The sequence below is a fragment of the Bubalus bubalis genome, chromosome 16, assembly GCF_019923935.1.
Source record: "Bubalus bubalis isolate 160015118507 breed Murrah chromosome 16, NDDB_SH_1, whole genome shotgun sequence".
Lineage (NCBI taxonomy): Eukaryota > Metazoa > Chordata > Mammalia > Artiodactyla > Bovidae > Bubalus > Bubalus bubalis.
This window is the reverse complement of record NC_059172.1, coordinates 37,036,775-37,048,531: the sequence shown is the minus strand read 5'-3', so window position 1 is coordinate 37,048,531 and position 11,757 is coordinate 37,036,775. Positions and strand designations below refer to the sequence as shown.

The 11,757-nt window shown below is 38.8% G+C and overlaps 1 protein-coding gene across 1 annotated transcript; it reads left to right on the top strand.

Annotated features, from left to right (window-relative positions):
- Positions 1 to 8,004: 8,004 nt before the first annotated feature.
- On the top strand, positions 8,005 to 9,618 carry LOC102393619 (hemoglobin subunit epsilon-4-like). The gene is made up of 3 exons (XM_006061584.3): positions 8,005 to 8,157; positions 8,283 to 8,505; positions 9,348 to 9,618. The coding sequence occupies exons 1-3, from the start codon at positions 8,066 to 8,068 to the stop codon at positions 9,474 to 9,476; spliced, it is 444 nt and encodes a 147-aa protein (XP_006061646.2). The 5' UTR covers positions 8,005 to 8,065; the 3' UTR covers positions 9,477 to 9,618.
- Positions 9,619 to 11,757: the final 2,139 nt, after the last annotated feature.

The following is an 11,757-nucleotide window of genomic DNA, read 5'->3' as shown; positions in this document are numbered from 1 at the left end:
GAGAGTCCAGCTTCTGTTTAATAAAGTACATTCTATTCAGTGATCAAAAATTAACATTGTATCTTCTCCATCATTTCATCTTGTACTAAAGGAGAAACAGCTCATTATCTGAAGAATGGGGAGAGACATAGGAAGAAGTAAGAGTCCTTAGAGAAGCATTTGGGGAGCTCATCAACAGAATATAGACATTATGGAAGGATGATTGAGAGAAAGCTAAGGTGGGGAAGAAAGTTTTCCGGGGTGGGAAATATTTATTTTAGTGGTTGGAGACTGAATGCCACAGTTCAGGGTGGCACAACTTACTGTATCAGGAAGGCAGAAGTAGTAAGTGGTGTCTGAGAAAAAGCAAGACATATTTATGGTACACGTCAGAGAGTTTGCAGAAAAAAGTAAAAGTTTTGTAGGGATTCATCATCTAGACTCAGGTTACTTTTTCAATTTGTTCTAATGTACATTTTAGCTCAACTATGTTGTCATATATCTTATGAGATTGAATTGAAGATAAAAGATCAGTTGAAGGATGGCTGAGAATTTTCAAAAAAATCTCCATGAACCAACAATAGCCTACCCTTTCTAAAGGATTCCACTGTATCCTTACAAAACCAAGGCTAATACACTTGAAATCATTCTGCATCATATTCTGGTTGAATGTAGTGTGCACTAAAATAAAATTAGAGTTATGATAGTATATAAATTGGGGAGACAGGAGGATGACCAAGATTTCATGTAGGAGATAAGACACTAACAAAGTCTCATAGTCTAAAATTAGCCAGCCAGTGCTCAGTAAGGTGCATGAATATGGCTCTCTTGAAGTGGAAGAGATATTAAGACATAGGTAGAGAATTAGGAAAGACTAGATAATATAAGTCTTTGAACATAAAAATAAAAGTTATTACTATGATAGTAGCAAGAATAAGCAATAGGTATTCTTAGAACTTTAAATGACTCAAGGAGTAGGATTTAGAGTGGGCAAATAATCTGCTTAATTCACACAAAATGAATTGAAAATTGCAGAGACCAGACATGGATTTTAATTGAGGAGAACAGATATAATGGCCTCAATCCAAGAAGAGCAGTGTGTTCAGCCATGTTTGACTTTTTGTGACCTTATGGACTGTAGCCCACCAGGCTCCTTATCCATAAAATTTTCCTGGCAAGAATGTTGGAGCTGATTGCCGTTTCCTCCTCAATGGAATCTTCCTGACCCAGTGATGGAACTTGCATCTTATGCTTGGGAGGCAGATTCTTTACTGCTAAGCCTCCGGGGAAGCCCTGAGAGAAGATCAAGGAGGTCTGCAAAAAGTGAAGGATGAAGAAGGGGAGAGTGAAGAGGACATATTTTCTGATTGGCTAGGGTGAATGAGGAGGAAGCGGGTGGCAGAAGATGAGAAAACTCACAGCGTGGTTCTAACAAGAAGAGGCCTGCAGTGACCTGGGGAGTTCATGTAAGAAAAGCATTAACTGAATTATTCTTGAGGGCATCACTGCCAGATTGCTCAGGGAATCATGAGCTCCAGGCTTTGAGTCAAACTGTCCTCTTGACGACTGGCAAATTTAACTCTATGAGGCATTCATTTCATTGCTCCCACACATGAATTATAATATGTCCTGTGAATTACCTTCTAATTTGGCCTTTTGTCTTCACAATGGGAATAAAAGACCAGTGATTACATTGTTGCAGGCTGTCAACACACTGGTCACTCTGTGTTCCATTGCCTATGTATTGATTTGAACACATTGGACCTTGGTAATGGATGGGAGATCTTTGTTGCATCATGTGAGCTCAGTAGCTACATCTCGTGGGTAGAGTTGCCCTGCAGCATGTGAGATCCTAGTTTCCCAACTAAAGAGTGAATCCATGTCCCCTGCATTGTGAGGAGGATTCCTATACATGGGACCACCAAGGAAATCCACCATTGCCTTTTATTATGTCCCTAAACAGAGTAAACAGAGGCTCTGTGTGGCACCAAGACCTTTCCACCCAGTCAACAAATGAGAGCAAAGTACTTTTTTTAATCTATCGATCTCTTTTTCATCCTTCTTGCCTCTCAACTATTACTCTGATTCTGAATATCAAAGGGTCCTGGATGGTGATGATGAAGGAGCAAGCAGAAGATACATTCTTCCTCCCTTAATGATCTAGGTTTAGCTCCAAATTTTGCCAGTTCAGGACAATTTACCTGAAAACAAAAACATATAATTTACTCACATATGAATATATTCAGGTCTAGAGGACTCAAATCTTTAATAGATGAAAAGTTGTCTAATTATTGTTGATAGACAATAAAAGCCAGCTGAGAAAAATAATGTGATAACACAATTATCTGGGAATATTAATTTAAGAGTCAGAGGGTTTAGAGATTGTCATTACCAGGTTTAAAATACTAGAATGGCTTTGTATTCCCTATCCTAGAAAAGAAGTTCTAAGTTATTAGGTTTTTGCTTTCTGTGCAACAATATTTTCTGCCATTCTCACTTTTACTATTTACATATCAATCACACCAACCCTTCACTCATATTTCTAGCATAGCAGACATTTGTTTTACCTTCCTTAGAGATTTGGATCCAGTGTCCCAACTTTCAGGACCTCTATCCCAATACTCTCCACTACAGATTCCTTCTTTTCATTCTGGGCTTCCTCAACTATGATCTTCTTAGATTTATTCCTGATCTAATTGTGTCCCTCTCTCATTATGTACAGATATTAATTTCCTTCACAGCAAATGATAATAGCTGAAATTATTTGTTGATGGGTTTAATTATTCATTTTATGTATGTTCCACCACAAAATTAGATAAAGAGGAAAGCTTTCTTTTTTGTCTATCTTAAATCTCCAGTACATAGAACAATCATAGCACAGAGTCATCCAACAAATAGTTATTGAATGAACATTTGAGAACCCATGGGAATGGAAGTTTGAAAAAAACATTACAGTTAATTTTACTTAATGTAAGAAACATAGTTTTGATCAGCTCTCTTGAGATGGAATGTGTTTCTCAGAGTACAATCAAGGGACTCGTGCCTAGTCTTTCCCTAGTGTTGTCATTTGTACTAATGGGGAGCCAGCTCTAAACCTAAGAACTTGCTGCTTTGGTTTGAATTTGAGCATCCTGCTAGCTCTACAATTTGAGAAGCATCACTTAATACCTTAAGTTCTCATTCACTGATCATGCTTATCAAAGTCTATTTTGTCAGAATTAAATACACCAATATATCTCACATATTTAGTTCACAACTTGGAACATAAGCTTTCTTTAGCTCTTTCTCTAAAAATAATTAACTTTATCTATAATTTCTTTTAGAGGCAGTATTTATGTTATCTATAAGCTCCATCTATCTGCATTATATGTATATATGTATTCATAAATATATGTGATTTTTATTCCAAATAATAGTGCTTTTTTAAAAATTTAGCTATAAGAATAATTATCATTATTGAACCTGATTGAGCTTTGGAGAAAATAAAAGATCATTTTCTGAGGAAATGGAGAATAAATTCAAAGCCTGAATTTGAGGAATCAGCAAGACAGGTCTAGAGGAAAGAGAAGAGATGAGTCCAAAAACCGAGAAGTTATAAGGAAACAAGGATGGATGTAGGAAGTGAAACATTTGGAAATGTTGAGTTTGAAAGAAAGAAGCTCCAGGGACCTGAACTAAGACCAAGATGTAATGCATTAGGGCATAAAAACTTCTTTCTGAAGTCTAGAGGGTTTTGTTTGGATTCTATAGACTTTTAAAAGAAGCCTATATACACATGTACACCCATGGCGGATTCATGTCAATGTATGGCAAAACCAATACAATATTGTAAAGTAATTAGCTTTCAATTAAAATAAATAAATTTTAAAAAATAGGAGCCTATATAGAGATGAGGATAGTGTCTACTGGAGAGTATAACTGTATGAAAGGAACTTTGACTTTACTTGTTATTTTTCACTTTTCCTCTCCAGGAGGGAGAAAAAAAAAATTACCAAGGAGAAATGTCTATGCAGCATATGCAGGCTCTGTATAACAAAAGAAGCTAGAGTTCACAAATATATTGCTAAGGCTATTCATACATTAGGGCTTCTCTGCTGGCTCAGACAGTAAAGAATCTGTCTGTAATGCAGGAGACCTGAGTTCAATCCCTGGATTGGGAAAATACCTTGGAGAAGGGCATGGCAACCACTCCAGTATTCTAGCCTGGAGAATCCTTATGGACAGAGGAGACTGGCAGGCTGCAGACCATGAGGGCACAAAGATTCGTACATGACTGAGCACCTAACCACACAGCACATGCATACATTGGTTGAGCATTTGTACAGAATTGTTTCTAGACGGCCATTTCAAGCTTACATCCTTTAAATCCAGAAGTGGGATAAGTGTCTCTGAGGGAGGAAAACAGCTAGAACATGTGGGTTGGAGTGAGTACAATAAAAAGCTATGAGTGTTTATTTTTAAGCCCACAAAATATGAAGTTGGTTCTGCTAGGAAGATTGGAGGAGGGAAATCATGGGCAAGTTCCTAGTCTAGCAAGGGGAGCAAACGAACTGTGCTTAGAGACAAGGCAATGCCCCAGGCTTTGTGGGAAGTTGATATCACTGGGTTCTAAGTGGGAGTGGAGAGGCCAGTCTGGAACTCTCTGCTCACTGTACACATCTGTTATCTCTCTCACCTCCACAGCTCCTGGAAATTGTGTTAGTGATTGTCTTGACAAACCATTTTGACCCAGAATTAAGCCCCAGTGCAGGCTGCCTGAAAGACGATGGTGACTGGACTGGTGAACACTCTGGCCCACAAGATTCACTGAGGGTCCTGTGCAGTAGTAATGTCACCAAGGAACAACTTTATTGTTCTTATAATAATAATAATAACAACAATTATAGTAACAGTAGCACTAATGCTCTACTAAGAGTTCTCTGTAATTGTCCTCAGGTCTGCTTTTTCACGTGCTTTTAAATATGTTAAAACCTTAGGGATTCTATGTTGAACTGTGTTTGAGGGGGCGAGGGAGGCTCACTATTCAATTATTTCACGAAGTAGAGATTTCTGCAGGAAAATTAAAAACAGAGCACCAAAGGGATATGGCTGGGACATACACTTGGGAGAGTCATATACTTGTGAGTTATTCTAGTTAAAGATATGGGAGTGTTCTGGCAGGAGGGAAAGGGTGTCAGGGGACAAGAACTCCATAGGACCAGATGAATAATTGAGTCTTAAGTGGGTCTGGAAAAAAGACTTCAGTCAAGACAAAGGTTCTGGATGGAGGAGTACCAAAGTGGAGATTCTTTACAGGAAAATTAGCCCAGGTCTTAAGATGGCATTATCCAGGCAAGAATGTCATTCCATTCTAAGAACACATTTTTTAAACATAACTGGTTTGTCATAACCCTTGTGAAGAGAGATTGGGATGGGAGGGGATGGAGGTCAGAGCAGGGGTTACCTCTTTTCAAAGTCAACTTCAAAGAACTTCCCATGGGCTTTACTAAGAAACTGTCTGGGTAAAGTGAAGAGAGCTGCCTAGGAAGGATATATATTTTTTTCAGGACTTATTTTCTATTTTATTTTAAATATTTATTTGTATTTATTTATTTGGCTGTGCCAGGTCTTAGTTGCAGCAGGCAAGATCTTTGAACTCCTTTGTAGCACACAGGATCTTTAAATATGGCATGTAGGATCTAGTTCCCTGACGAGGGATGGAACCTGGGGACCCTGTATTGGGAGCCTGGAATCTTAGTCGCTGGACCAACAGGGAGGGAATGTTAAATTGATTGTTGCCATAAGGAGACACACATGAGCAGGCTGGCTACAGCATTTCAAGGAAGAGAGACCTTTGTAAAATGCTCAGAGAAAGGGACTGTCTAAAAAGTGTGAGAGAAAATCAGGAGTTAGAGGTAATTTCCAGAATCATTGCTTGCTTTGCTGAAAAGATGGACAGTTATTCCCCAACATTCAGAGCTGCAGAAGCCCCTGAGTCTGGGGCCTTGCAGGGGGCACATACTCCAATGAAGATGGGCATCAGGGCTAGAGATAGAAAGTACCCAGAGCCACCCCTACAGGCCAGACCCCAGCTGAGTGTGAGTGAGGTTCCTGACTGTGGTCATAGTTTCCTCTTCTTTCTTTCATTTCTCTGACCTCTTTTCTTGAAGCAAATTCTTTTGACATTAATCCAAACTATTTTCCTTATATCTCTGTACCAAAGTGCTCACATAAATCAGTACTCACAGATTATCCACTCTGTCATGGTAAACCAGCTTCCCAAAACAAAAATTTTTATCCACATTTTACATTTAAGTCTTTTCCAGGCTGAATAGATAAAAGTGTCTCACTATATCAAATAGACAGAAAGGATTTATTTTCTAATAGTAGAAATTTTAGTTTTAATATAATACGGTGGGTTGAACTCTAAATTTTAGAGTCCCACTGTAAATACACATTAAAATTATTTTTATTATATGTGCATATATTGTAAGAGTGATCTCAGGGAGAAACAAACCAGCTTTCTGGAGGTCAAAATGTGGGAGCAACAAATTCTGAGATAAAATGAATCATTCCCTCTCCCACTAGAAATGTGCCTTTGCCAGTCTTGTAAATGCTTATTTGGATGCATGAGAACAAAGTACCTTAGATCACAGTGGCAGTGGTGTGTTGAGTACTGTCAGTGAAGGTTGCTTCTGACTGATTAGATATGAAGAAAAGTCACACTCGGCCAGGAGTGTGGACCCAGCACATGAGACAACTCAGTTCATCCAGAGCCATTGTCAAGGAGAAATTCTTATACACTCTTTATTAAACACAGAAGCACCCATTCCCCAACATTCAATAATGTATTCTAGATATGAATGATAGATACATGTACTGGTCAGAGACACTTTCCATGTAATCAGAGTGAAAAAAATTATTCCGACAAGTACACATATTACTGATAGAACTCAGTAATAAAGGGCTGATGTTCAATTCTCTACATTTTACAGAGTTCTTACCTATCATGTTTCTGAAAGGTTGTTGTTGAATCACGTGAAGACACAGGGATTCTTGGCCCCCGGATGAGAAGAATTCAATCCGGGGCCAAAAACGAGGCTTGATCGCTCTGAGCGACCAAGCCTCGTTTTTGGCCCCGGATTGAATAAAGTTTTATTAAAGTATAAAAGAGATAGAGAAATCTTCTGACATAAGCATCAGAAGGGGGCAGAAAGAGTACCCGCTTGCTAGTGTTAACAATGAAGTTATATAATCCAAAGAATGTCTGGAGGTTGTAAAGACCTCAGACCTACTCCCATAATGTACATTTTAAGATAACACTGTCCTCAGGCAAGATACATCCTTGTAAAGACAAGGTCTACTCCCATAATTAACATTTTAAGATAACAGAAGGTTTAATACAAAGACTGTCCTTAGGCAGGATACATTAATGTTATATAATCCTAAGGAATGTGGAGAAAGAAAATAAGTTTGTCCTTTCTACCTCCTTGAGAATTCCAGACCCTTCTCTCCTTGGGGACCCCTAGACTCCCTATCAACCTGCCTAGGAAATGACTCTCTCATTTCTAAACTGATGTTGGATTAGGATCATTTTTACTTTGTTACAAGAATTATAAAATTATGAGCCCCATATAAGCTTTAGAAGCATTGATAACCCAAGTAGAGCTGTGGCTTCTTCTATTAATATACCCTGGTTGAACAGCAGAACAGTGTATTGTAAACACTTGACACAACGCTCAACAGAGTTCTAAATGTTGCTCTTCCTAACTCTAGCTATGCTTCATGGTCAGTCTACTGGTCACTTCAGGAGGGGTAGTAGGGAGTTTGAGATATGAATTGCACAGTAGAGGGTAGGGGGGACAACAGCAGAGTATCCCTGATAGAGCCAGAAACACTATCAGGGACACAAATGTCCATCTTGCTGACCCACCCTTGCCCAAGTCCCACCCCTGGTGGTGGCCAACTACCTTTGACAAATAGTCTCCTTTTATTGGGGGAAGGAAGGGCCTTGGGACAGGAGATGAGGAATAAAAGGCCACACAGTAAAGAGGCAGCACAGACTTGCTTCTGGCCCATTAGGATCACCAGTAAGCTCCCAGACACCATGGTGCATTTTACTACCGAGGAGAAGGCTGCTGTTGCTAGTCTGTGGGCCAAAGTGAATGTGGAGGTGGTCGGCGGTGAGAGCCTGGCAAGGTAAGCACTGGACACAGGTAGGACAGGGTGTAGAAAAGCTGAAAGTGTTCCAGAAAAGAGGGACTGGTTAGGTTTCTTACATACTCTGACTTCTCATCTGTTCTGAGGCTCTGATCATCCTATAGGCTCCTGATCATCTACCCATGGACCCAGAGGTTCTTTGACAGTTTTGGAAACTTCTACTCTGAGTCTGCAATAACAGGCAACCCTAAGGTCAAGGCCCATGGCAGGAAGGTGCTGAACTCCTTTGGAAATGCCATTAAGCTCATGGATGACCTCAAGGGCATCTTTGCAGATCTAAGTGAGCTGCACTGTGACAAGTTGCACGTGGATCCTGAGAACTTCAGGGTGAGTTCTGGGCATGCCTGTGCTTTGTTCTTTCATCTAGGTTTCTGTGGTGTGGTTATAATGAGAACACTGACTTAAGTCTTATGCTACAGAAATATTTTTTTGGAGGTAATATTTCAGAGAAAGGCTTGATCTTGGTAGGTTGTTCCAGAGGTCAAAGGTAAGACCAAGTAATTACTCTATGACTAGTGGAGCTCACTGGTCATCTGATAATTCTGAAAAAAGAAAAAGTGTTATGAAGAACACTAACCAAACTTGAGCTATATGTTTTGGCCTGGAGAATACAAACTGAGCCATGCAGAAGAATATCTTGCCTTTGATAACGGAAATTTTGTATGAAAATTGATGAATACATTACTTTATGATTTTTGAGTTTTGAACCAGAACTAAACAGGACAAAATAAGAACAACTTCTCACAATTTTTGCCTCCTTCTTTGTCTCTAGCAAAGATGAAATGTTCTTGTATACAAGGTGCTGGATTCCTTGCCAAATGGATGCCCAAACAATCTGATGTGTGTAATATCTTGAGACACAATATGCATATCTAGTCCCCTTTCAGCACTATAATTTTACTTTTAAAATAAAGGAGAGAAGCAATCCATAGCAATGCTCTGGGGTTGGAAGTTGACAGAGAAAATGGGAGAAGGATATAACACATTGGAGGTTCAGACTGGGAGTCACTGAAGCCAATGTCAGGTATATAATGATGCACTTTTGTGGGAACATGGCCATAAAAGCTGCTCAACCTCTTATGAAGAAGGAAACAGATGTTGTATCTATTTGCTGGAAGGGCAGCCTGAGACCTTCTCTTCATTATGTACTATTTTCTTTTTATTCCCAGCTCCTAGGAAACATGATATTGATTGTCTTGGCAACACACTTCAGCAAGGAATTTACCCCGCAGATGCAGGCTGCCTGGCAGAAGCTGACAAATGCTGTGGCTAATGCTCTGGCCCACAGGTACCACTAGTTGCCTGGCCAACCATGTTGGTGCCTGTCTGAGGGCCCAGTCTCCCTTCAGTTCCTGTCTTGAAGACAGAGCGAGAGAGCTCTGACTCCAGACATAACTCCAATATAATTCAAATGAAATAAAAGTCATGGTCTATAATGAATGTCCTTGTATTTTGTCTTTGTTTTTATCTTTTATAAGTTGATTCAAAAAAAAAGAAAAAAAAAAAGCTTTACTATTGGTACTGGGAATATTGGAGATTGAAAATTTGGGGAGGTTATAGAAGGAACCCTAATAAGATTCTTTAAGAATGACTTCAGTGTGTAGTTAATTTTATGAGGGGAATGTAAACTCCTGAGATTGGCAAGGTCTTTAGAAAAAGGAAAGAAATGGAGTTACTCTAGAGAAATGCAAAATGATTGTTAATAGTGAGTTGTTAGGACACAAAGTAGGGGACATGTATAGTTTGTTATTTGTATAAATGCAGGATAGAGCTCTTCTTGGTCTACCTTAATTTAATATAGAAGTCATATATTTTATAGTTATAAGTGCAGTGAAGATGGTACTTTTTAGGCACCCAATCAAGGACTGTGCTCTCAGTTGTTTCCTTGCATCTTCAATGGTACTAACGCTATATGACTTGGGAGCTCTGTGGCCTGGAACACATTACTAATTCTATTAAACCTTTGCTAGAGATAAACGCCATTAATTAGGGAAAATGATAAATTCACAATTCATCCTGTCAGGTCTAATGGACAGAAGATAAATTGGCCTTTTATAAGCAGTGTGGTAGTATAAAATTAGAAAATTTGCTTGAGAGACCAGAAAAATCAGGAAATAAAGCTATTGTTTCATGCAAAAAGAACCAGTGAAGTTTCTTGAACAGGAGAGTGACATAATGAATAGGATATTGTAGGGAAATTGATCCATGTGTGTGTATAGACCTGGCAAGGCAGAATCTACCCTGAATCTGGGCTTAGGAATTGGCTATTATTATAATAAAGCTATAGATAAAGGACTCAACTTGACAGAAGCAAGAGAAATAAGACTAAAAAATCAAATATTGGACCATTGGTGCAATGATGCCTGAAGACTTGAAACACAGTGAAATGAGAGTGGAATAGTCATGGATGACAGCCATGTTCCCTATCTGGTGAATGAGCAAAGGAAATTTCTTGACAGAAGAAGGAAAAAAACCTAGACGTCTCCTGCTTGGAGCTGGTAATGGGCATAGCCACCCTTGTAAAAATCTTTTCAAATTTCTGTACTCAAGCCACTGGCATAAAGTGAAAAGCCAAAGCCTTGGAATTAACAGACAAGGTCAAAGTATTGCTCCATTGCCTTGAAACATTTAGTGAATATTTTTTTAGAATCAATTTCCTTGTTTGTGAAGTGGGATAATTATCTCTATCTCTGCCTCACAAATGATCCCTACCACCCTCACTTCTGAAGTTCCAAGGAGATGTTTGTAAAGTGTGTTGTCTGTCATTTTGCCAAGGTAGTGGTAGTGGTTTATCTGATGTTCTATGATCTAGTTTTCTTGTGCCCTGTTTCATTGTAGATTCTTGACTTGATTCCATTGTTTCTGAGCTTCATATCTAGCTATCTAACTGCTTAATATCCCATGTTGGATTGCTCAAAGGTGACTCAAATACAGTATGTCCAAAACTGAACTCCTGATCATTTCCTAATTTATTTCTGCTAACTGAGCCTTCTTTTTGTGTTCCCCATCTTAATGACTATGACATCATCAACTGCTGAAGTCTGAAAATAGAGATGGTGTTTCTTCTGTTGGAGTTCTCCAAGCAGGAATACTGGAATGAGTTGCCATTCCCTTCTCCAGATCTTCCTGGCCCAGGGATCGAACCTCTGTCTCTTATATTGTAAGAAGATTCTTTTGTATCTGAGCCACCAGGGAAGCCCCATAACACCTTAATGATTATGACATCATCAGTTGCTCCAGATTGGAAACAGAGATGACAATTATATTTTCCTTCCTACTACAGTATCATTCTATATGTCTCTCATTTATTCTATTCCTATATTCATTTATACACTGAAGGCACAATAATTTTTGAAAAATACAAATCAATCATGTCACTTGAATGTCACATTGCTTGAATTTCTCAATAGTTCTACTTGACTTTCAGGTTAAAGGAAAAAAAATCTGTAACATAGTGTAAAGATCATTCATAGCATCTTCCTATCATAAATTTTTTCCCTGTCATCTGAATCACAGTCACACTGTATATCTTTCTATATACAAATCACATTATTTGAATTATTGTCCCTGGTAATTTTT